This window comes from Phyllostomus discolor, chromosome X (assembly GCF_004126475.2).
Source record: "Phyllostomus discolor isolate MPI-MPIP mPhyDis1 chromosome X, mPhyDis1.pri.v3, whole genome shotgun sequence".
NCBI classification, from domain to species: domain Eukaryota; kingdom Metazoa; phylum Chordata; class Mammalia; order Chiroptera; family Phyllostomidae; genus Phyllostomus; species Phyllostomus discolor.
In genome coordinates this window covers 21,009,578-21,037,439 of record NC_050198.1, presented here as the reverse complement: position 1 = coordinate 21,037,439, position 27,862 = coordinate 21,009,578, and the positions used below count along the sequence as shown (strand labels likewise).

General features: G+C 38.4%; 1 protein-coding gene across 1 annotated transcript in view; it reads right to left on the bottom strand.

Annotated features, from left to right (window-relative positions):
* The window catches only part of CFAP47 (cilia and flagella associated protein 47), a 342,408-nt gene that overhangs the window by 89,381 nt on the left and 225,165 nt on the right, over positions 1–27,862 (bottom strand). The window contains exons 49-50 of the mRNA XM_028523447.1: positions 23,116–23,227; positions 3,770–3,934 (exon numbers count right to left, since the gene is read on the bottom strand). Coding sequence (XP_028379248.1) covers positions 3,770–3,934; positions 23,116–23,227 — 277 coding nt within the window. The remainder of the gene's footprint in view (positions 1–3,769; positions 3,935–23,115; positions 23,228–27,862) is intronic.

The window sequence follows — 27,862 nt, the reverse complement described above, 5'->3', positions numbered from 1 at the left end:
ATTAACATAACATGACAATATTCTGATTTTCTTTCAAACTCTACTAAGCACTTTTATCTGGTTTACCTTCATGGGTTTTTTTTTTGCCCTAGATTTTGATAAAGGTTTAACTCTTAGCATAATCCATCTAGGACAGGCTTCTGTTCTTTGCCTCCCCTGCATGATTTCAACTTAAGAAAGCTTGTTCACCTTGTCTCAGCTCAAAACATTCAACTGATGACTAAATATTGCCATGCACATGGCTCAATATCACATTAAAATCAGGAAATACAAAATGGTGCCAAGCATGGTAATCTCCCAGACTTATTTCTTCTTGTTGGGTTTAACTAAACTATTCCATAATATTATTGCCTCTACGTCTATTCTGTGTGACCAAGCAGCCTGCAGGGGCCTTGAAGTAACACTAGCCTCCCTCACAAGTGAATACCCTAGAAAACAGCCCAGCTCATACTATTGTTACAGGGTGCAGCCAAGAGGGGGGACCCCAAATGGACATTTGAAATGCGGTCCAGAACTTAAGGTGTCCAGGAGATTTTAAGATGTCTCCATCCCCCACCCCAGGGTGTGGGTTGGGGGAAGGGACAAATGGAGCAGGGCCATTGAGAGCTGTTTTGCATAGCAACAGCCTTGCAGCTAACCTCTGGGTTGGTCATTTAACATATCTATAGCCTTTGGCTGGTTGCATAGATAGGTTAAGTAGCTGTGATCAGCTCTAAGCCAGAGGAATGGAAGTAACTTCCCCACCCAGAAGTAACTTCCCCACCTAGATGTAACTGGGGGGGGGGGGGCAGGTCCCCTGAGTTACAGCGCCTGCGTGGGAGCTCAGAGAGGATTGGCTCCAGGACATGGGGCCACGCCTGCCCAGACTCATGATGGCAGCCCAGTAAAGCTGGAAGGATACGAGTTCTGGCATGTGAAGCCGAGTGTGGCAGGAGTCGGAAATGAGGGTGCAGAGGAAGATTGGCCGCAGGGATTTAAAACCCAGATTTGGCGGCCATTGAGGAGAAGCACGCAGACTTGACGGAGTGTAGACTCCTGCAGCCCTGAGAGAGGGAGAACCACGCGGCAGCCCTGAGGAGAGAACCATGCGGCCTGGCAGAGTGGGCCCCCCCGAGCTTTAGAAGGGGGAACTACCACCTGGTTTTAGCAGAGATCCCGGCGACTCAGCTGAGGGTGCCGGGAACCCAGGGAGGTCTCCCAGTCGAGAGGGATTACTAACTGGGAAGAACCAGAGGACTGCCTAAGCCATGGACTTCTATTTCCTTTCCTGAGATACGGTACTCTGGACTGGGCAAAGGGGGAAGGAAGGAAGGACTGTATGTTTGTGGGTGTTTTTAGGGACTTTGGGATTTTGGTAAAGACATTAGGTCACTACTTTAAGTTGGTATAGCATTAAATAAACATTTCCTTTCCTTTTCATGAATCTCTGGCATTGAGAGACGTCTTTCCTCTGGCGGCGGACATAACGGACCCGGGGCCCTCTTTCAATAATAGTATATCATCCCAGGCCCCCCTTGTTGTGTTCTGTAACACTATGACTCCCACAACCACCCGTGTGCTAAGTACTCTCCCCAGCCTCCCAGGACCATCTCCTTGTGTGCTCATTAGATAAGATCTCCTAGGAAGCTTACCAAAATCCCCATTTATGGTTTGAATCAACCAATCTGGCTTTCTAACTTTTTTTAAAAGATTTTATTTGTTCATTTTTAGAGAGAGGGGAAATGAGGGAGAATGAGATGGAGAGAAGCATTGATGTGAGAGAGAGAGACATCAATAGGTTGCTTCTCAAAAGCACCCCAACCTGGGACCAGGCCCACAATGCAGGTATGTGCCGTGACCAGGAATTGAACCGGCAACTTTATACATTGTGGGAGGACACTCAATCAACTGAGACACACCAGCCAGGGCTCCATCAATCTGGCTTTAGCCTGGGAACCCCAAAGCATTCTATCCAAAGACCCTAATAAAGGCATGTCGCCAGGTCCTTCCTTCCTCTCTGCCTGCACCCTGCTTACTCTCCCCTTGTTGTCCATAGAGGCCTCTAGAGTGCACTCTCCAGGACCTGTGACAAGGAACTTCTCTATTTCACTTTCCCTTGCTGTCTTTTGGGGCACTCTGACTCACCACCATCTGACACTTCCAGGGCTACTTAACAAATGTTAATTTAACAAAGTCAACACACTTCTAAAAATTTCCATCTTAATATTTTCCTATTCACCAAGATACAAACTTTGTTATATTTTGGAATCAATCCTCTCTTTCTCTTTCTCAAGACAATTATCTAATAGTAGTTTCTAAAATGTTTTCCATGTTCAGTGGTATTTCTGTAACCATGTCACTAATATAAAAGACATTGCTCACTTCACTTCAAACACCATTTACTCTTGCAGTGTCCTACCTGGCTCCAACTGCTTTTTCATCTCAAAGCCTAAATATTTGAATATTTATTTTCAGAGAGGGAAAGGAGAGAAAAAGAGAGAGAAAAACATCAATGTGCGGTTGCTGGGGACCATGGACTGCAACCCAGGCATATGCCCTGACTGGGAATCAAACCTGCGATGCTTTGGTTCGCAGCCTGCGCTCAATCCACTGAGCTATGCCAGCCAGGGCTAAATACCACTCTTAATCCATGTACTCTGTGATGGGTAATTGTATATGTCAATTTGACTGGGCTATGGTATCCAGTTGTTTGGTTAAACACCAGTGTAGATGCTCCTGTGAATGTATTTTTTTAATGTGATGAACACTTACATTGATAGACTTTGAATAAAGAAGATTACCCTGCATGACGTGGGTGAGCCTCCTCCACTCAGCTGGAGGCCCTCAGAGCGAAACTAAGGTTATCTGAAGAAGAAGCAATTCTGCATGAAGACTGTACCATGGAAAACATGCCTGAACTTTCAGCCTGCCTGGTGTGGAACCTGGGCACGATCCTACAACAGCAACTCATGCATAATTTTCTACTCTGCTCACTTGCCCTACAGATATTGGAATTGCCCATCTCCACAATCATGTAAGCTAATTCTTTAAAATATCTCTCTTTATAATATATTGCATTATATCACATTATAATATTATGGTGGTATCTGTTTCTCAGAAGAATCTGGCTAAACAGAAATTTATTTAATAAAGATTTCTTCTTTGGGATACCTTTTGCCTCCACGACGTACTCCTGTTGACCTACTCTTCTTTACTGCCCTCTTAAGTCCCTGTTGCTACTCACAAATAAGAAAACTCATTCTCCTGGAAATCTGCCCTGTCTATTCCCACACTCTACTATGTCATTTCCCCTTTAATTTCTAATAAAAAGATAAGGTGTTTAATAATATGCAAATAACATTTTATAATATAAGGAGGGGAACCAATATCATTTACTTTCTTTTGCATGAGGAAGACTGTTATCACATCCTATGTTGATGAAAAGCATATTATACTGTTAAAATAATACACTCATTAATATTTCATCAGAAATGTACTGCTGTTTTTTGTTTAATAACAGAAATATATATGTGAAGTTTTTCACTTGTGAAAGAGTAGGCAGTCTTCAAGGTGAAGCATAATCTATTAATGTTTATAGCAAATCCAATCCAGATATTAAATTACATAAATTTAATACTGAAATAATATAATAAAATTCTGACAAATATATACAACTCACATTGGTATTACAAATATATACAACTCACATTTGTATTATGAATGTAAAGTATCTACTCATAAACCAGTTTATGAATACCAGTCATGAAACTCTCCATAATAATAAATTTACCTGGGTCTTCCTCATCAAGCTTTTGGTATATTTCTGACATTGTTTTCCAAAGAACAGGTACTATAGCTTGACTCTGAATTTGCTCTTGCTCTTGATCTTGTCCTAGAACTGAATCACTGTCAGAATCATCATCTTCACTGCTTTTAATGGAAAATACAAGTTTACCTACAACACATAAGTACAAGATGTTAGATCAGTCAGGGATTTGTTTTCTAAAATGAAAGATAGGTTTCAGATATTAAAGTTGCTCTAGCTGAAACTAATAAATGCAAAGTCAAACACAAATTCTAGATTTTAGTATCAGAATTCAATCTAATTTTGGTACAGAACTATTCAGTGGGAAGTTCAAGAAAACTTTTTCAAAATCTCCATTGAAATGATAATTTTTGAAGAGCTTTCTTATGATAATTAAGAAAATATGACAAACAATAGAACTGTATCAGCTTTCAGAAAACTAAATGAAAGGAAGGAAGATGGCATTGGGATAGGAGGGAGCAGATTCCACTTTCTTCTACACACGAGAGAAAATCCTAGCAGGTATATGGAGTAAAAGAGCAAACAACCAGCAGTACCTCAACAAATGAAAATAAGAGACCAAAAGTTGTAGCAGAACTGAAAAACCAAAGGGTAAGGAGAGTGCTTCAGGACAATAAGATCCCAGGGACCAGCACGGGGTCCAGAGGGGCTGCAGCCCCAGGCCTGGCACCTGCTGCCAGGTTTGCCACAGAGTCCTTGGGAGAGAGCCAGGGCAACTGCTCGTTCCCTGGCCAAACAAGGTCTGAGTGGCACCAGGAGAAACCCCGTTGCTAGCAAACACACAAGGACTGTGAGTACCCTCAGAGTCTGTGGGCACCGGCAGAGTTGAGAGTCACGCTATGGGCCTGACCCCCATAGTCACCAGTCTGGCTAAAGAATTGGGCTATGGGAGAGGCCAGGCCACTGTATAACATGGTAGGCTTGAGTAGGAAGAATTTCTCAAAAAGAAACAGTGAAAAGACAGACACTGGGGAATTCTCCTACAGTAATCGCTCTGGCCTCCCTGCCACTCAGCAGTGATCCCGAGGTTGCCTGGAAGGTTATGCTTGTGTGGAAGACCCAGCGCACCCCCATAGCACTGGGAAGGGTGAGGCAGCCTGGCCAGCACACCCCCGCACCACAGCCCACAGTGGTAACCCTGGGGAAAGGCCTTGATCCCACACCCAAGGTGCAGGGGAGAGGTGCCAGGATAGTTCCCCTGATGGTGCAGACAGCGTGCATGGCTGACTGAGTACAGATTGGGAAGGAAGAAAAGCCGTACCAATCACCCTTGAGCCTCCTGCAGCCAGCAAGACCAGAAAAACCAGTCTGGCCACCTTGAAACCAAGAGACTTTTTAATTTTATTCTATTTTAAATTTTGTAATAATTTTTTATTTTTTAATTTTTATTATTTTTCTCTTTCAATTCCTTTTTCCTCTCTTTCCTTCTTTCTTGTTTTATACCTTCTTCCTTTCTTTCCTCCAATTTTATCTCTTTTTTCTTCTTTCATCTGCCTTTTTTTTTTAACTACCTACAAGTGAGACCAAGAAAAAAAAAGAACAAAAAAACCCTGGAACTGTAAAAAGACCAGAGTTGGACCCAAAGAAGGGCCATCACAACAGCTGCGACAGTGAGACAAATTTCCCTCTCCTATTACAAAGAACCTGCAAGTTCTTACATATCTGTATTATTATTATTTTTTGCAGTATTTTTACATCTTTTATTTTAATAGTATTTTTGTATTCCTCTTCTTTCTGTATAGTCTGCTTTGCTAGACTGGTTATATTGTATCATTTGACGGGTTTCCTCTGATGTCTTTCATAGTGTATTGCTAATTTACTGTTCTTCACTTCACTTGTATCCCATCAGCACACTACTCAAGGTCCTATACTTCCTATTCTTGTTATCCAGATCACATTGATTCTGTCATATGATTGTTGTTCTAATATTAGTGTAAATAATAGCTGTTCCATACAATTGTAAATACTTCAAACACCCCTCCCACATCTTAGCTCACTTCACAGTTTCCTGAACTCTATTATTGTAGTGATTAACTCTATTCTCTCATGCACTACACCTATTTACTATCCTTTACTCTCACCTTACCTCAGAATCTGACCTCCCAGAACCTCACTGCTTTCTGGATCCAACACACAATCCTTCTTTCCCAAACATGAGTCTTATCTTCTTTCCATCCTTTCTAAAAAATCGGTTAGTTGGATGGAAGATCACGGTTAACACTACACGTAGCCAAAGGATCTCCTATCTCTTCTCTACTGGCTGCTACTGTAAATACCATAGAATACTCTATTGCTGTCTTAAACCATTTTGCCTTCCCCCTCCAACTGATCCCAAAAAAGAGAAGGTGGAAGCAATGAACACCAGGATACCCAATGGAAGAAGAAACCCAACAACAAAGGAACCACTACCAGATAACAACAGAAGAAGGTGAAGGAGGGGGTGGAAACCACACAAACCTCAATCCAGGACCTATCCAGAAATACAACTAAACACTGGAGATACTATCCACTACAAACAACTAAACAAGAGCAAGAGAGAATCCTCAAAACCTTATACACACAGAAGAACCAGCTTCAACACACCCTGCCTCACCAGCACAACAAAATACAAGAGGTGGTGGACAGAGCGACCTTCATTTAACCAGCTGGTGGGAAGGACCCACCAAAGAATGACCCAACAACAATCAAAACCCAAAGAAAAACACAGAGCCAACTTCAATGACAGCCCAAGACTAGTGAGCTTGGGAGGTCAAGGAGACTGCACTACTTAATCTCACAGGTATTCTACCACAGAAGTTCACACCATAAACCCAGGGAGCCAGAACAGACCAACTGAAGAAGCTCAAGCTAACAAGAAGAGTCTTGCAAACAATGGGAAGACAAAGAAACAATCCCCAAATGAAAGGAAAGGAGGAAGCCTCAGAAAGAATGCTAAATGAAATAGAGGCAACTCAACTATCAGATATTGAGTTCAAAGCAATGGTTATCAGGAAGCTCAATGAGCTCACAATGAGCTCCCAGAAACTACAGGGAACCTAAAATGAACTCACTGCAAACTATATCAACATGAAAAAGGAAATTGAAACTATCAAGAAGGGTCAAGAGGAAATGAAGAATACAATTTCTGAATTGAAGAACACAGTAGAAGGAATGAAAAGCAGGATCGAGGAAGCAGAAGATTGGATCAGCAAGCTAGAGGACAAAGTAGAAAAAACACCAAGAAAGAGCAAAAAAAGGAAAAAAAGTTCAGAAAAAATGAAGACGGATTAAGAGAAATGCAAGACAATATGAAACATAATAATATCCATATAATAGGGATACCAGAAGGAGAAGAAGAAGAGCAAGGGATAGAAAACCTATTTGAAAAAGTAATGATGGAAAACTTGCCTAATTTGATGAGAGAAAAAGCCACACAAATCCAGGAAACACAGAGAGTCCCAATCAAGAGGAACCCAAAGAGTCCCACTTCAAGACATATCATAATCAAAACGGCAAAATATTAAGACAAAGAGAGAATCTTAAAAGCAGCAAGGGAGAAACAGAAAGTAAGCCCCAATAAGGCTAGCAGCTAACTTCTCAATGGAAACACTCCAAGCCAGAAAGGAATGGCAAGAGATATTCCAAGTTATGAGAAACAGAGGTGTGCAACCAAGGCTACTTTACCCAGCAAGGCTCTCAATCAAGATAGAAGGCCAAATAAGGAGCTTCCCAGACAAAAGAAGTCTAAAAGAATACACCTCCACCAAACAAGCTCTGCAAGAGATGCTAAAGGTTCTGCTTTAAGGAAAGGAAGGAAAAGAGAGAGAGAGAGAGGCAGAGAGAGAGGAACACAGGTATGAAAATGGCAATGAATAAGTACCTATCAATAATAACCTTAAAGTTAAATGGATTAAATGCTCCAATCAAAAGACATAGAATAGCTTAATGGATAAGAAAACATGACCCACACATATGCTGCCTACAAGAGACCCACCTCAGGATAAAAGACCTGCACAGGCTGAAAGTGAAGGGCTGGAAACAATTTTTCCAAGCAAATCGACAGAAAAAAAAAAAAAAGCCGGGGTAGAAATACTGATATCTGACAAAATAGACTTCCAAAAAAGGTCCATAAAAAGAGACCCAGAAGGTCACTTCATAATACTAAAGGGAAGAATCCACCAAGAAGACATAAATATTGTAAATATATATGTACCCAACACAAGAGCACCCAAATACATAAAGAAAATCGTGGAGGAGTTCAAGAAAGATATTGACAGCAACACAATTATAGTAGGGGATTTTAACACCCCACTGTAAAAAATGGATAGATCTTCCAAACAAAATATCAACAAAGATATTGTGGCATTGAACAGTGCCCTAGATGAAATGAGCTTAACTGATATACATATGGAGCCCTTCATCCCAACAAACCAAAATACACATTCTTTTCAAACGCACATGGAACATTTTCAAAGATAGACCACATGATAGGACACAAAGCAAGCCTCAACAAATTCAAGAAAATTGGAATCATACCAAGCATTTTCTCTGACCACAAGGGACTGAAACTAGAAACCAACCCCAAGGGAAGAAACCCAAAACACTTAAACTCATGGAGATTGAATAGCATGCTATTAAACAATGCATGGGCCAATAATGAAATTAGGGAAAAAATCAAAACGTTCCTGGAGACAAACGAAAATGAACTCACAACAACCCAAAATTTATGAGACACAGTGAGGGCAGTCCTGAAAGGGAAGTTCATAGCAATACAGGCCTACCTAAAAAAGATAGAAACATTTCAAACAAACAACCTAACCTTATGCCTACAAGAACTTGAGGAACAACAACAAAGACAGCCTAGAGCAAGCAGAAGGAAGGAAATAACCAAGATCAGAGCACAATTAAATGACATAGAGACTAAAAGCACAATTACAAGGATCAATGAATCCAGGAGCTGCTTCTTTGAAAATATAAACAAAATCAACAAGCCTTTAAGCAAGCTCATGAAGAAAAAAAAGAGAGAGGATCCAAACAAACACAATCAGAAATGAAAGAGGAGAGATTACAACTGACACCAAAGAAATACAAAGGACTGTAAGAAATTACTATAAAGAACTGTATGCCAAGAAATTTGAAAACCTAGGTGAAATGGAAATATTTCTAGAAAAATATAATCTCTGAAAAGAAGAATAAATAAGAAACAGCCTGGACAGATTAATAACAACAGACTAAATTTAAGCAATAATCAAGAAACTCCTGACACACAAAAGTCTGGGTCCGGGTGGTTTCACAGGACAATTCTACAAAGCATTGAAGGAACAGCTAACCCCTATCCTTCACAGACTATTCCAAAAAATCCAAAATGATGGAAGACTCCCAAACTCTTTTTATGAGGCCAACATCATCCCAATTCCAAAACCAGATAAAGGCATAACGAAGAAAGAAAACTGCAGACCAATATCGCTGATGAAGATAGATGCTAAAATCCTCAATAAAATATTGGCAAACCGCATCCAACAATACATTAAAAAGATCAAACACCAAGACCAAGTGGGATTCATTCCAGGGATGCAAGGATGGTTCAATATTCACAAATCGGTAAATGTAATACATCACATAAACAAAAACAAAGACAGAAATCACATGATCATATCAATAGATGTGCAAAAAGCATTTCATAAGGTACAGCACCCATTTATGATAAAAACACTCAGCAAAGTGGGAATAGAGGGAGCATTCCTCAACATACTAAAGGCCATATATGAGACACTGACAGCCAACATCATACTCAATGGGCAAAAACTAAAATCTTTTCCACTAAGATCAGGAACAAGACAAGGATGTCCACTTTCACCACTTCTATTAAATATAGTATTGGAATTTTTAGCCACAGCAATCAGACAAGAAAAGGAAATAAAAGGCATCCACATCGGAAAGGAGGAAACAAAACTGTCATTGCTTGCAGATGACATGATAGTGTACATAGAAAATCCTATGGACTCCACCAAAAAACTGCTCAACCTAATAAACGAATTTGGCAAAACAGCAGGATATAGACTCAATATCCAGAAATCAAAGGTATTTTTGTATACCAACAATGAAACAGCAGAAACACAAATCAAGAAAAAATCCCATTTGATATAGCAAAACAAAAATAAAATACCTAGGAATAAATATAACCAATGAGGTAAAAGACCTGTATGAAGAAAACTACACAACACTGAAGAAAGAAATCAAGGCAGACACAAACAAATGGAAACATATACTGTGTTCATGGATCAGAAGAATTAACATCATCAATATGTCCATACCTCCCAAAGCAATTTACACGTTCAATGCAATACCTATTAAAGTACCAATGGCATATTTCACAGACATAGTTAAACACTTCAAAAATTTATATGGAAGCATAAATGACCCTGAATAGCTGCTGCAATTTTGAGAAAGAAAAGTAAAGTAGGAATGATCACAATGCTAGACCAAACTGTATTACAAGGCCATTGTAATGAATACAGCCTAGTACTGGCATAAAAACCGGCACATAGACCAATGGAACAGAACAGAGTGCCCAGAAATAAACCCAAGCCTCTATGGTCAATTAATATTTGACAAAGGGGGCAGCAACATAAAATGGGGTAACAATAGCCTCTTCCACAAATAGTGTTGGGAAAACTGGACAGCTACACGCAAAAAAATGAAACTCGAACACCAACTTACACCTTACACAAAAATAAAGTCAAGGTGGATAAAAGATTTAAATATAAGCCATTACACTATTGAAGACTTAGAGGAGAACATAGGCAAGAAAATCTGATATTTCTCGCAGCAACATTTTTACTGGTATGTCCCCCAGAGCAAGGGACATAAAGGAAAGAGTAAACAAATGGGACCTCATCAAAATTAAAAGCTTCTGCACTGTTAAAGAAAACAGTATTAAAATTAAAAGAGAACCAACTGTATGGGAAAACATATTTGCCAATGATACCTCAGGCAAGGGTGTAAAATCCAAAATATGTAAAGAACTTACACGACTGCACTCTAAGAAGACAAGCAACCCAATTAAAAAATGGGCAAGGGACTTGAACAGACACTTCTTCAAGGAGGACATACAGAGGATCCAGAGACACTTGAGAAGATGCTCAATATCACCAGCTATCAGAGAGATGCAAATTAAAACCACAATGCAAATTAAATACCACTTCACACCAGTCAGAATGGCCATTATAAACAAAGCAACAAACAGCAAGTGTTGGAGAGGTTGTGGAGAAAAAGGGACCCTAGTGCACTATTAGTGGGATTGCAGACTGGTACAACCACTATGGAAAACAGTATGGAATTTTTCTCAGAAAACTAAAAATGGATCTGCCTTTTGATCCAGCAATTCCACTGCTAGGATTATATCCTAAGAACCCTGAACCACCAATCCAAAAGAACCTATGCACCCCAATGTTCATAGCAGCACAATTTACAATAGCCAAGTGCTGGAAGCAACCTAGGTGCTCATCAGTAAATGAATGGATCAAAAAACTATGATACATTTATACAATGGAATTCTATGCAGCAGAAAGAAAGAAGGAGCTCGTACCCTTTGCCATAACATGGGTGGAACTGGGAAGCATTATGCTAAGTGAAATAAGCCAGGCAGTGAAAGACAAATACCATATGATCTCACCTTTAACAGGAACTTAAACAACAAAACAAAGAAACAAGCAAAATATAACCAAAGGCACTGAAATAGAGAACACACTGACAGTGTTCAGATGGAAGAGGGAGGGAATTTCAGGGGGAAAGGGGAAGGGTTTGAAGGAACTAGTATAAAGGACACATGGACAAAATCTAGGGGTGGGTGGAAATGGGAGGGAGGTGATGAGGGCTGGGTGGGTGGGCTGGGATGGGAGTAAAAGATAGAAAATTGTACTGGAACAACAATTAAAATATTTTTTTTTAAAAAAGAAAAGAAAACTAACTGAATGGAGAGGGGTTCAACATACAAACACCAATCAGTGGAACATATCACATTAGCAGAGGGAAGGAAAAAAAAACATATGATCATCTTGATTGACGAAGAAAAAGTATTTGATGAAATTCATCAGCCTTTCATGATTAAAAAAAATAAAGAACTAGGAGAGAATATCATCAAAATGATAAAGACCATATATGAGAAACCTACAGCTAACATTATACTCAATGGTGAAAAACTGAAAACATTTTAAGATTGGTACAAGGATGTCCGGTTTTGTCATTTCCATCCAACATAGTAATGGAATTTCTAACCAGAGCAATTATGTGAGATACAGCAGTAGAGACATCTAAATTGGAAGGGAAAAAGTAAAATCATCTCTGTGTGCAGATGATATAATCTTATACATAGAAAATTTTAATGACTCTATACAAAAAAGTGAGAATTAGTAAATACATTCAGAAGTAGAATATGCTAGATATAAAATCAACACACAAAACAAGTTAAATTCCTATATATTATCAATATACAATTTGAAAGGAAACTAAGAAAACAATTCTGCTAAATAAAATTGTTATTTAGATAAACCTGCATATATTAAACAATAGGTGTGCACAGGACAAAAAAATCTAATCATTACTTCAAATACTAAGAAAAACTCTCAAGAATTAAAAGTACACATTTTCTACTGTTTCTCATTTCAGTCCATTTATTTATTGAGAATATTTTTCTTCCTCCAACAACGTTATTACATTTTTATTATTCATTCACAAAGAGGAACTGGACAAGCATTTTAAAACAATTCAAAAGCCCTATAAGGGTATAACAAGACCACATATTACAGACCAAAATGAGAAATTAAATATGTATCTTTAAAAAAAGGAAATGGATGATGAGAACTACGGAAGTAATTACAGGTCTATTTAGTAGTCTATGTTTTCATTGAAAGGATACTTAATGCATATTAGTCAGAATTAGGCACTAATTTTTACTTACTGTTTCTTGAGAAAAACATGTTTCTTGGCAGTGGAATTATAACTTTATTTCTAAAAATTACATTTTAAAATTTCATCTTTATCTTTGGTTATTAATTAGCTACAGTAGAAGACACAAGTAGTCAGATGAACCAACAATGAACCGCCAAACCAAATGCAGTAAATACTGACTATGAGAAGAATATGTGTCTCAAAAGATGATAATTCTTCCACAGTATATGTATATGCGATTTCTTTGTTCCCTATACTCCTCTGTTCTGATCCAAAAGGGGAGAAGAGTAAAGAAAAGCATGATTGTTGGTGCTTGAGTTTATCAGAGTGACAGGAAAATTATTAGAGGGTTTTGGAAACACTATACATACAACAAAAATAATAGTAGTGAACAAAAGCAGCTATCTAAGATTTAATGAAGATTCTCAGTTTGAAGAGAGAGTTACAAAAAATTCTAATAGGAATAATAATTAGAGCAATTATACTTTCAATAGCATAAGCTTGTATTTTGACAAATGGAGTTTTTTATCTGCCAAATACTCTAAATGGCTGTTTTTTCAAAATGCTGTTTTAACAATCAATAAAATAAACATTTTCAATATACAGGCCATTTTCTAAAATTAAGAATCATTTTTCTAATTTCACATTATCTTGCAAAATGTGAATATAAAGACTCAAGTTTATAGAATGAGCAAAGCTATTTTATATTAATGTTTTTTTTGGCAAATAATGAAAAACCATTTATTGAATGCTCACTCTATGTTCAGCATATGCTAAATGCCTCTCATTCATTACCTATTTAAGTCCTTTCATACACATGAGTTAATTAGTGATTAGACTTATTTTAAAGCTGAGCAACCTGAGCTGTAGAGAAGAAGGTTGGTAACTTACTCCAGGTCACACAGGTCATTAGTGGCAAAGGCATATATATTTCCCTGATATAGAGTATGGGAAATGGTACATTAAGTCATGTCTAAATATCACCAAATATACCACAGAATAAACAGATTTCTGACTGGCAAAATAGCAAAATCACTCACATGCTTCTGAAACATTTAATTTGATCTAAAGCAATAGGTCTCGGAATACTGCTCAGTGATCACCTAAACTATTTTATCCCTTAGAAAAACCTCCTAAAATAAGTTTCCATGGAAACAGTTAAACTTGACAAAGTTTTGACCTCTTTGCACTTGGGTCCTTCACATCCACCCTGTTCCTTGCACTGGCTTCACGCTTCACCACTGCCTATAGCTAATAAGGTACACTGTTAAGGAAAACATGTGTAGGACTAAGCTTTTATCAACCTGTGAATATCTTGGAGGAACATCCATTGCATCAAAAAGATTTTTTTCATAAGTATTTGTGTAACAGGGTGCAGCCAAGAGGGGAACCTCAAATAGGGATCTGTAATAAGATCCAAAAGAGCCTGAAGACAATTAGCTCCACACCACAGGGCCACACCTGCCCAGAATCTGGCAGCTGTAGCCAATTGTGAGAGGAGCCGGAAATGGGGCTTCAGAGGAAGATTGGCGCTGGGATTTAAACCGAGATACGGCAGCCATTTGAGGGGGGGGGGGGAATCATGCGCAGTCCTGCAGGAGAGAACCACACAGCTTTAGCAGAGTGAAGACTCGCGGCCCTGAGGGAGAGAACCACGTGGCTCTGGCAGAGTGGGGACTCCCGTGGTCCGGGGAGAGAGGACCATGTGCCTTTGCCAGAGTAGGGACCCCCACAGCTTTAGGAGATACGGTACTCTGGACTGGGCAAAGGGGGAAGGAAGGAAGGACTGTGTCTGTTTGTGGGTGCTTTAAGGGACTTTAGGGTTTTTGGTGAAGACATTAGGTCCCTACTTTAAGTTTGTATAGCATTAAATAAACATTTCCTTTCCTTTTCACAAATCTCTGGCATTGAGGGACGTCTTTCCTCTGGCGGCGGACATAACGGACCTGGGGGCTTCTTTCAGTAATCGTATATCGTCTCAGGCCCCCCACCCCTTATTTGTTCTGTAACATTTGGACCATGCACATTACATTACACATGGTCAAATGAATTTCCATTGTTTTGTTTCTCTAATATCCTACCCTACAAAATCTGAGTAGCAAGATTAAAGATGAAAGTCTAACCCCCCCTTACTTCTATCTTTTTTATTTCTTTAACCTTAAATCTAATTTTATGTTGTTTTATTTCCCCTTTGAAGGCAAGGTAGAAAAATAAAATTATGTTCAGGGATGTCCAACCTACAGCCTGCGGGCCCTATGTGGCTCAGGACGGCTATGAATGTGGCCCAACACAAAATCGTAAATTTACTTAAAACATGAGATTTGTTTGTGATTTTGTGCCACAATGTATTTAATGTGTGGCCCAAGACAACTCTTCTTCCTCCAGTGTGGCCCAGAGACACCAAAAGTTGGGCACCCCAATTGTAAATGACAAAGAACAGAGATTAAAAAAAAAAAAAAAACAAAAACAAAACCAATGCTGTGGCCACATCTGTCTTTATTCTGTGTATAATATAGCTCATCTCCCATTTTTTTTAAACTCCTAACTTTTATGATAAAATGTACACAACTGACCCTTGAACAACGCAGGGGTTTGGAGTGCTGATCCCCTGTGCAGACAACAATCCAAGGGAGAGGGAAGAAGGGGAGAAAAGGGAAGGAGGAGAGATATAAAAGTTTTATCTTCTCAATGACAATGTTATCTGTATCTTGTGTAGTGTAAATTTCAAATATAAAGATTTTCACCAGACTATCATAGGTGAATTAATCAGCCACTAGGGCCTTCTTCCAAAACCAACCTGAACTTATATTCAATAGAGCATCTACAGCCTGCCTTACATTCCCAGGGAGAGCTAACATACATTCAAGAATTCCCAGGGTACCTTGTGCTGATGAAATGTGGGCCTCATAGCAAACCCTGGAATTGGAGGAGTGCCTTCCTCCAGCTCAACAGAGCATATGCAGTTTTCTAATGTTCACTCTCCTCTGAGTTTGTAAATCTTCCTTGACTGTACTATTACTGTACTACTAAGTAATTTTTTTAAATATTTTAGAAACAATTTCAGTTTTGTAATGTATTGCTTCTTCCATTGAATCCTAACTGGATACCTGTTGTTGTATGCCAGGTGTTGGTCTGGAGGCCAATGCTGGCCTGGTGGTCAAACGATAGAGCACCCCTGTATAAAGGCAGAAAATTCGGTATATGCTATCACTCGCTGATCTGTTAACACGAGTGAATTGATCTCCAGCCAATCATCTGAGTGCGACTTGAGAACAGAATTAATACTTTTTTGATTTGGGGTTCAGAGGGAGAAAGAAAAGGTCTAGTGCTCACAAGCCCTCAAGGTAACACCATGCTGATGGCTAAAGCTAAGAGGAAAATCAGAGCATGGTCTACCTGGGAAAGCAGAGATGGTAAAAGCAAAGAGAAAAGCCCAAAGAAGTATGAGAGGAGCAAGCAAAACTAATTTGCTCTCTCCACAGTGCCTCAAGACCTTGCTTCTGCAAACTATTTCATTCATCTTAAAAGAGAATGAAAATGATTTACAGCCACCAATACTTGTTTTGAAAGATCAGTGGCATCTGACTGGTTTTTATGCCAGTACAACTAAGCGGCAGTCCACAATGGTGATGGGAATAAGCCAGCAAAATCCAAATTTAGTTTTGGCCAAGTTTTTGATGGCGCCCTCCCTGGCATTTTCATTGAGACAAACCAGGACAGAGTGGGTAAAAAGAAGCCCCCCCCCCAGGCCTATATTGTGTTAGCAAATTTTTTTAAAAAATGGGAGTTAGTGTACTAAGTTAGAGTAATAAACATTGAGTGCCTGCTAGATAAGCACTTTTCATACATTCCCATTCAATGCTTATAACCACCCGACAGGTTTAATATTATCTACCATATTTTACATGTAAGAAATCTGATATTCACTAAAGTGAATTGTATTGCCAAAGTCACACAACCAGATTACAATATAATTAGAGGTTGAAGTCACGTTTGACTTCTAAATGTATTCCCTCACAACCTAATAATAGTAAAAAAGGAAATAGCAAAGTAAAAAATGTACAACTTTGCCATTGTAATGTGGTGGTTTGCATGAATATACTGCCCAAGCTTTAAATGAAAAATGCAAATTGAAATAGCACTATTTTTGCTCAGCATTATATTCTGAAAATACACATAACAGGCAATGCTTCCCACATACAATACTAGAAATAAAATTTCTGCACTAAATTTGTGTTTCCAAGATACCAACTGGTACCACTGCCTTCTAGACACTGCATTATTTCAGAAAGTAGCAGGATACCAACTATGAAAACTATCCTATCTTGTTTAAACATAGGCCTAACATAAAAACTTAATTGTGCATACATTAAACATGTTTTGACATTAAACAGAGTTTATCAAAAATACATTTTAAAAGTCTTTAGCAAAGCTGACTAAATGCTTGATTGCAATTATTTGGACAAGGCTTTCTTGTGCTAGTGTCTGAGAGATCTTACCCCAGCGTATGAACTTCCAAATTGCAAATGCACAGAAACAAATCTTAGCTATAACTCACAGTTGTGTTGAACTGAATGAATACAATCACTTTTTTAGCAAGTTAAAAAGCTCTTTCAACTGTTATTAAAAAAATACAAGGTAATTGTTGGCTACATCAACACTGATCATTGTTACCTACTTTCTGGAGTTACCAGCTTACCAAGGGTCCTGAATGATAAGAGAGACATCCAGACTACTCTATCATGAATGTTCAGAGTAGATACTAAGCTTACTAATATGACTGGAAACCACCTTAAATATGGGTTCTCAATATTTAGTTTTCTAACATAAAGTAACAGTTCAAGCACCCTGAACTGGGTTGAAAATCACTGATCTAAAGACTTGACACTCTTTGTAAATATAGATGAAACTTTTCATTTACAAATAAAAACATTTTCATTGAGATGTAATTGACATATAACATTGTATTAGTTTTAAGTGTAAAAATATTTTTGTATAATGTTTAGGCATCATTTTACGCCCAAGGCCATGATCAACATACTACATTATTTCACCCTTACATGTGTTTATACATTTAAATGACTGATAATTCAATAAATGATCCTTGCTATTGGCTTTTCCTATTGTACTTCCATCAATTATATGGACAAAGGTAAGACATTTGACTCCCTGAGTTTCCCCTTCTCCTGTTTTTGGGGGGTTTCACAAATAAATGCCATTAATGATGGTAAGAATCTTTAAAGGCCTTTTCCTTGGAGATAAAAGTATATTTGTTGTTCATAAGTAGGAGTAATTAGTAATTATGGGATAATTATGAAGTCCCATACTTATGCTGAAAAAAACTACTGTACTAGTTAACAATGAGAGAAAACATAATTCAAAAAATTTAGGGATTCCCATTTCTACAATATTTTGGAAGAGATATTCAGAGAATTGTCTCCCAATTGAAAATTTAAGTTTAAATACACATACAAACAGAGCAAGCAGGAATCACTTCTGTGACCTTGATCTAGGACACAAGCTACTAAAGCGTATGCTGACCACTAAGGCCTAACCATTTTCACCTCAATATTAGCCTTATGCAAAAAATAAAGCTTTTACTTCAGACAAAAGGAAATTTCATCACACATTTCACTACCACAAATAAGCAAAAGGCCATTATCACAGTTGTATAATTTGCTACTTACTAATCCTGTAATGATGGAAAGTAATATTAGCTTTTTTTCATTCTAATATTTACCCAAAACAGAGAGGTTGCTTTCTGGTTTTTAAGGAGAGCAGTTGCCACCATGTTTTAAGGCCTTCAGTCATTAACACATTATCTCTGCCATGCCTTCACACATAGTGTTTTTGTTTGTTTTCCTTTACAGTTCTGTATTTTCATATCCAGGCTGACTGACTACTCACTATTTTTCCATTTTTCTAAAGTTTCTTGACATAGAAAGATAATTTTGAAATCAAGGTAGAACTTGGCTTTGTCTTCCTAACTAGTAAATCTAGTTTACAGACTGTTTCTCTCTCACAGTTAATGGTATCACCTGTCTTAGAGTTGCTTAGTAACCAAAGTATTGCACAGGTGACTCTCCTTTGCCCCTTATTTCTCCATATTCAACTTTCATCAAATGCAGCTGCAGTGGACATTCTGCGGCATCAGTCATATCATCTGCTTTCAGAAATGAAGGACTTATTTCTGCAGCTACTGGGAATGATGCTGGAAGATGACCATCAGTCAGGTAAGCCCTCTTTAGGCATTGCCATGCTTGAAAGAAGGAAGCTTTGTCCAAGGTCAAACCTCTTTCTGCATGTATCCCACTTTCCATGACTGACCAACACAGCAGTATAAAGGCACAGTCCTCTCCTCTCAACTTGGGACAATTCTGAAAGGCCATCTAAGCTTCAGAGGCCCCCATGAGTTGACTGAACCCATCACTGAGCTCATATGGAAGCTCAGCTTCCCTCTGTGGCCAACATACTTTTCAACTTTCCTTCCACAAGTGTTGATCACAATATATTTTGCCAATAAATGTCCTGAATGCTAATCTTCCATCTCAGAGTTTGATTCCCTGGAAATCCAAGCTGTTCAAGCATCATTTTCCCTTTTTATTTATCTTAAAAGTGCCCCTCTGTTTTTTAATCCACTACCACTGGCTGAGTTTGGTCTTCCCTTATTCTCATATAAGAAAGGTCAGTCCTAGCTTTCTGTTCCATGGCCAGGCGGGCATTCAAATTTGAAATTCCACACAGGCACACTTGAAACCCAGTTGCAACTCACTGCCGGCTGATGTGAAAATTCCAGATCCATCCATTTCTCAAAATTTTTACCTACCGACCAATATGCTATCACACTCACTATAGTACATACTCCCAGTGCCCCACAAAAATCCCCTCTGCAGAGAGATCCTTTACACACCAGTGGTTCTGTATGATTCTTTTTCAGTGGGGACTCACTGCCTGAAGAGCAAACTTGAATCAATGATGGATAGGAGTTAGTGGACAAATGCCCTGACCTCTTTGCCTTTTGGTGTGACATTTCTCTCAGAAGGTTCCCAGTGAGGTTCCCCATGTCTCAGGGGTAATCTGATATCTGGCTTACTTTTTATTGACTTTCTCCCTTCAGCATCTTACAATAAGTTGTCAATGAATGCCATTGATAGGTTCTGCGACTTTAAGTGGAACAACATATAACAAAACCAATATTATCATAGGCTAATTGATATAAACAAGAGAGATGTTCTTATGGCAGTGCATGGATGTTATAACAAAACAACTGACATTGAACAAAACCACATTATCTGAGGACCTGCAGTACTTCCCCATTTGCTCAGAGGGCTTCCTGTGATCATCTCTCAAATAAACTGCTTGCAATTAAATCCTTTTCTCGGGTTTTGCTTTTGGAAAAAGACACAAGCTAATCTTAAGAACTGATCGAAGAGAATATTGCTAAAGGCTGCAAAACAGATAGAGCTCTCAGATATGATAGCCCTCTGTCGCCTCTTCTGTCTGTCTTATATATTACCTTCAGAGTTGTCTTTCTGAAAAGTTGACTCAGGCCCCTCAGTAATCCTCAGTGGCTCCCACTGAAATAAGAAGTAAAACAAAACTCTGCCCAACAAAGTCTGCCTGTATTTCTAACTGTATGTCACTCTGCCTTCCTGCCACACACACACACAGTCCAGACACACTGCTCTATTAATTATTTACAGAAAGTGTCTTTTCTGTGTTCATAATATGAGTGTTTCCTCTGCTGGAATGCCATCCCTACCAATGGGCTGATAAATCTTAGCTCATGTTTTGAGGTCCAGATCAAAGCCATTATCCCTTAAGAAGTCCTCTAGGACTCCTACTGTTAGGGATAGATATTTCCCACTACAACCCTCCCCAGTGCTGTATGTACACTTTTTGTACATCAAAGTATATCTTGTACTGAGATGATTTATGGATATCGATTTCCATTAACCAGATGGAATTCTTAGGACTCAAAAAGCCGTATCATCTATTTTTGTATCCAGTGGTAAGATTCAAAATAATGAACAAGCCTACATTCCAGGTCTGACCAATCAGGGAGAACATAGTATCAAAGTCCTGTGGCATTGTGATGTATTTAAAGCTTTAGTTGCTGCTAGGCTGTCAGAAAGTCCAGGGGGTATGGGGAAAGGGCTACGGTGGTTAGAATGGCAAGAGTTATGTTACAGTAGAACTCAATTGAGTATTTGCCAACCTATAAGGAAAAACATCTATTATAATGTTTTAACAGAGCATAACTGGTTGCATGTCAGTTTTGTTCATAACTACTATGCTTATCAAGGCTTCTCCAGTTACAGACTTTTTGTGAATAATTGTTATATAATAAAAACAGAATTGAAAATTACCACAAAGTGATCTTTTAAAAACCACTGATACACACCTATATACTTCTTTAAACAGCACAAATAGGAACATTCTCAATACTTTCTAGTCTACTTTTCTTTATATTCTATCAGATTAACAGCTGTTCAGAAGCAATTACATTTGCACTACTTAAATTATTGTTGACGTCTTCCAATAGCAACGTCAATAAAAATGGGATTAGCCTTCTTTACAGGCTCAGTTTCTCCACATCACAATGGCAACATTAATTCAATTCTAAGAGATCACCCTGGGAAGAACAATCAGAATCATGTTTTGTAAATATTTTTCAAAATAATGAAGCCTGCAAAATCTCTTGTATAACCAGCAACATTTGTTAATTCATCCTCACTTTACAACATACCCTGAGTTGCCTTTCATGTCCCCACATTCCTCCAGCTAAAGGCCTTCAAAGTAATACAGGAAGAGTCTGTATCTGATTAGTGAAACTATATATTGAAATTTTATGGTCTCAGAAATGCTGCCAAATCCAACAAAAAATGACTATATGAAGAAACACATTATTTAATTTTTCTTAGCTTCATTTCTATAACTTTAAGAGTCTGATTCAGAGACCAGGGACTTTGTTTTGTTTAAGGGAGTCATAAACATTGCTAATTCAACAATATTCCATAGTTTGAGGTTCCTCTTATGTTCCTTCTCAGACACAGAACTCACTGCCTTTTATACAAAATGAAACTGAGATTTATTATGTTCATCAAAAATAATGGCAAAGAGTTAAAATCCTAAAACTAAAAAAAACATTAGAATTAGCATTTGAAGATTAAAATGAAAGTGAGATTTATATTTCTTAAAACCAATTTTAATCTGAATTACAAAATATGACAAAATATGGTACTTCACTGAAATGCTTGGAATAGGCTCACTATAGCTCAAAATCTACCTATCACATGGAGAATTATTAATGGGCTTTGTAAAGCCAAATGTCTGCAAAATGATGGGAAGGTTTCAGAAGATGCTAATGACTATGACGGTGGTGAAATCTGAGGTTAAGCAGAGTGTGGGGATGGGCAGGTTGGTTCTTCCCTCACAGCACATTCTGTTACAGAGGTAGTAACTAGATCATTGTTTGCCATTCTCAAATTTCCCTTCTGCTTGTTAATGGGATTGGTATCCCGTCTACTCTGTACTTTCTTCTTTGGTGCAGCTTTCTATAACTTCTATGCTGGATATAGACCCTTTCCTAAAACATTCTTTATTGAGGCAAGCAGCGATGAGAAGCTAGTTCTTTACTTCCAGGGCATACAAGATTGCTACTAGGTATATGCTTTCTATACCTCTAACTAGTATCTGTATACCTACATTACAATGATTTCCTCAGCAGGATCCAACCACCATGGGGCATTTAATTTTCTTCCAAATAGGATAACTTATCCCTTTGATGAGTCACAGCCCCTCTGTTCTTCCATATTACTCTCGTACACTTTTCACCACCTCTCCCTGGAAAAGCTTATAAGACTAACAACCTTTACCCCCACTCCCAAGCAAGCAATTCTGTTCAGGGGCCATCAGGGTAATTTGTATAAATGAATGCTTTGTTAAACACACAGTAAGAAAACTTCATATCTATCAAAGATTTTAACCTATTGTTCATGTATCAATTAAGTGCACGTATGTTTTTATTATATCTAGTCCTATAAACATTCTCATAGGATGCTGTCTGGTTCATAAATTGGTACAGCTATTTGAAAGTATCACAGTTTTAAATGTCAATTCCCTCAATTAAGTATTTCTATTTTTAGGAATTTGTCCCACAAATAAATTCCAATAAATGGCCAAGAGAGCACAGCACTAGACATAAAATGTGGGCCCCAAAGCTCTGATTATTTAGAAAGGTAATGACTGAAATGGAAAGCTTCCATTTCCCTCTGGGTCAATTATTAGAATGGGAAAAAGTAAATGACATTTTTATATCTTCTGTTTACATATCTGGACTACTGTGATAGTTAAAAATATTTTATTAATGGTTTGGTTACCTTTGAATATTCCACTTTTCAAAGACCTTATGTGTACAACATATGGAACTCTATCAGCAGGCTCTATGGTGATTTGTCTTTCTCCCCACAGTATTGGAAGATTTGAAGATACCTGGAAAAAATTCAAAACCAAGAATTATATATCAATATTTACATGAAATCAGTATAACAAGCCAAAAGCATAGGAAAAAATGGAATTTAAACACTTTCATTAACACTGTTCATTTTTAAATAAAAAGCAAGCCAAAAAGTGCTACCTACAACAAAAGAAAAATATGGGACCTATCAAAAAATAGAACAAAAAATATTCTTACAAAACAGAACAATGTTTATTTTCTGTGGCTACTCGTAGCAAGATCCACTGATGCTTGGACAATCTGGGTATCTTTTATAGACCATTTCTCTATGCAATTCAATGTACAAAGGGTGAACCATTTCAATGAATTTCTACATCAATATTAATAGAGCATATAAAAAATATTTAAGCAACATATGTGTACAACTCTAGTTAAACCCAATTTTCAGCATACTGAATATTTATATTTTGCCACCCCCCACAGCCCAAACATTAACCTTTCTTGGGTCTCTACAAATTTGCCTATTCTGAACAATCCAAAGAAAAGAAATCATACAATATGTGGTCTTTTTTGACTGGCTCTTTTCACTTAGCCTAATGTTTTCAAGGTTCATCTATATTGTGATACATATCAGTACATCATTTATTGATGAATGGTATTAAATTGTATGATATGGCATATTGTATATATTCACTCATAAGTTGATGAAAGTTTGAGTCTTGTCTATTTTTGTCTATTATGAACAATGCTGTTATGAAAATATGTACAAGTTTTTGAGTGGACATAGATTTTCATTTCTTACACACATACATCTTGGAGTGGAACTGCTCAGGCATATGATAATTCAAATGTTTAAGCTTTTAAGTTACAGCCTTCCAAAACTGGTTTCCAAAATGGCTATACCATTTTTCTTTCCCACCAACAAAGCATGATGGTTCCTATTTTGCTATATCTTCTCTCAAAGTGTTCATTGCCTGTTATTTTGATTATAGCCATCCTAGTGGAGTGGTACCTCATTGTGATTTTCATTTACATTTCCTTAATGACTAATAACACGGAATGTCTTTTCACCTGCTTATTGCTCATTTGAATTTACTCTTTGTACAAATATCTATTCAAATTCTTTGCAAATTTTCCAAACTGCATTACTTGTCATTTTATTATTGATCTTTACATACTTCAGAAATAAGCCCTCCCTAGCTGGTGTGGCTCAGTGGATTGAGTGCCAGCCTGCAAACCAAAGGGTTGCCAGTTTGATTCCCAGTCAGGGCACATTCCTGGGTTGCAGGCCAGGTCCCCAGTAGGGGGCACACCAGAAAGACAATCACACATTGATGTTTCTCTCCCTTAAAAATAAACAAATAAATAAAAGCCTTTTAAAAAAGGGAAAGAAAGCCCTCATCAGATACATAGCATGTGGATATTTTCTCTCTTTTTTTTCTGGTTTGATGTTTCACTTTCTTCAAACATCATTTGAAGCACAATCATTCTAACTTTGAAGTACAATTTATTTATTGTTTTGTCACTTGTGTTTTTGGTGTCACATCTAAAAAATAATTGCTTAGTCTAACCCAAGGTCATGGAGATTTACTGCTATATTTTCTTCTATGATATTTATTATATCTACTCAATTTTGTTCTATGATCCACTTTGAGTTAACTTTTGCACATAGTATGATTTAGGGGTCTAAATTCATTCTTTTGTATGTGACTATACAATTGTCTCAGCACCATTTTTTAAACACACTTTTCTGTTTCATTGAATTCTCCTGGTATCTTTGTCAAAAATCAGTTAACTATTATTATAAGGATTTATTTCCAGACATTCTATTCTTCTCCATTTATCTACATACCTACCTTATGCCACTATCACATTTTCCTTATTAATATAGTTTTGTAGTTAAGGGTTTGTAGTAAGTTTTAGAATCAGGAAGTATGAGTCATCCAGTTTTTTTCCTTATTTCACAAGATTGCTTTCTCTATTCTGTGTCTCTTACATTTCTATGTGAATTTTAGGATTACCTTAACAAATTCTGCAAAAATGTCAGTTAGGATTTTGATATTGTATTGAATCTGTATATCCATTTGGGTAACAATGTCAGCATAACATTATTAAGTCTTCTAATCCATGATCATAGGATATATTTCTATTGATTGGAAATTTATTTAATTTCATTCAATAATGTTTCGTAATTTTCAACACAGAAGTTTTACCCTTGATTTGCCAAACTTGCTCCTAATCATTTTTATTATTGCTGATGCTATTGTAAATTATTAATTTCACTTTGGACTGTTTACTGTAAACATATAAATGGTAGAATTTTTTATATTGATCTTATATCCTGCTAATCTTCTGAATTCACATAGTAGTTTTGATAGCATGTTTAGTGAATTTCTTATACTTTTCTACTTATAAGATCATGATATCTACAAAGAGATATTCTTCCTTTTCAACGTAGATGCCTTTTATTTCTTGTTCTGAACTAATTGCACTAGGTAATACCTTCTAGTACAATGCTCAACAGAAGTGGCAAGAGTGGAAATCCTTATGTTATTCCTGACCATAGGGAAAAAATCATTAAATGTTTTCTCATTAAGTATGATATTAGTTGTGGAACTTTCACAGATGCCCTTTAGCATGTTTCAAGAACACATGGAATAGTCTCCAAGACAGACCATGTCTTTGGACATAAAATAAGCCTCAATAAATTTATGAGGACTGGTATCATATATAGTATGTGTTTTAACGATAATGGTACTGTAGGAGGGTGCAGCCAAAGGGTGCCCAAAAGAAAGATTTATAATGGAGTTCAGAACTCAAGGTGTCCAGGTGATTTTAAGATGTCCTCACCCCCACCCCCCAGGTGTGGCTTGGGGGAAGGGACCAATGAAGCAGGGCCATTGAGAGCTGTTTTGCATAGCAACAGCCTTGCAGCTAACCTCTGGGTTGGTCATTTAACATATCTATAGCCTTTGGCTGGTTGCATAGATAGGTTAAGTAGCTGTGATCAGCTCTAAGCCAGAGGAATGGAAGTAACTTCCCCACCCAGAAGTAACTTCCCCACCTAGATGTAACTGGGGGGGGGGGGGTCCCCTGCGTTACAGCGCCTGCGTGGGAGCTCAGAGAGGATTGGCTCCAGGACAGGGGGCCACGCCTGCCCAGACTCATGATGGCAGCCCAGTGAAGCTGGAAGGATACAAGTTCCGGCATGTGAAGCCGAGTGTGGCAGGAGTCGGAAATGGGGCTGCAGAGGAAGATTGGCCATGGGGATTTAAAACCCAGACTTGGCGGCCATTGAGAAGAGAACCATGCGGCTTTAGCAAAGTGGGGACTCCCGCAGCCCTGCAGACAGCCATCCGAGATGCAGCCGCCTGCGGCTCCTCCTCTACTGTGCAGCTCCTCTACTGCCCGGCTCTGAGCCCCAGCTGGTTCTGCAGCCACAGCCTCGTGAAGGGGCCACCAGTAAGTGACTCGGGACCACTGGGTCACTGCCGGGCCGCCGCAAGCTGCGCGTGTGCTCTCACCACTGGGGCTCAGCCAACCTTGCAGCCATCTGCTCTGGCCAGGACACAATGAGTTCCGCCCTAGCCCTCTTGGTGCTGTTGCTACTGCTGCTGCTACCACCATTGCTCTCCCAGAAAGGGGGATCACCCCCCCCCCCGCCCCAGCAGCCATGAGAAGAATCACCACGAGGTTTTAGCTGGAGATCCTGGCAACACAACCAATGGTGCTGGGAACTAAGGAAGGTCTGCCAGCTGAGCACAGATTACTAGGAAAAACCGAGAGCTGCCTAAGCCACAGACTTCTATTTCTTCTCCTGAGATACGGTACCCCAGACTGGGCAAAGGGGGGAAGGAAGGACTGTGTGTGTTTGTGGGTGTTTCAAGGGACTTTGGGATTTCGATGATGACATTAAGTCATTACTTTTAGTCTGTATAACTTGAATAAATAATTCCTTTCCTTTTCACCAATCCCTAACATGGAGAGCTATAATTCTCTGGCTTAGGGAAAGGTGAACTTAGTACAGGGGGACCCCAGGAGAAACGGGGATTAATTCCATAGCATTGTGGGACCCTTTTCCCTGGTGGCCAGTCAGGAAGGATCATGGGAAACCACATGTGCAGTAGCTTTAAAGTAATGCAACTACTTGTATATACTCAGTAAAAGCCCACCAAAACTAGCCAGGAAGGATCCGCCCTATAAGCATAAAGCCCCTCTAGCCCATGAGGTCAATCTCTGCTTGGAGTTGGCCTGCTCCCATGTTCTCTTCTATAAACTCTGGGTGTGTGGTTCAATTCTTTGTCCCGATCACTAAGAACCTGGTTACCTGTGCCCACCTGTGACAGTACTAGAAATAAAAAAATTAAAAAATTGGGAAATTCTTAAATAGGTGAAATTTTAAACAACATAGTCCTAAATAACCAACATGTCAAAGAAGAAATCCCAAGGGAAATTAGAAAATATTTTGAGCCCATATTAATTATTGGGCATATTAAAATGCTTCCTTTCTTTTACTATACTTTTCAACTCCAGAATTTACTATGTATATTTGTTGATACTGCCTGTGTATTGAAACTTTTCATTAATTCTTCAGAGTAGATTCCTTTGAGTTCATTAAACATACTTATAAAGTGATGTGGACCTCGGCTTGTGGGGTCCATGTCATTATG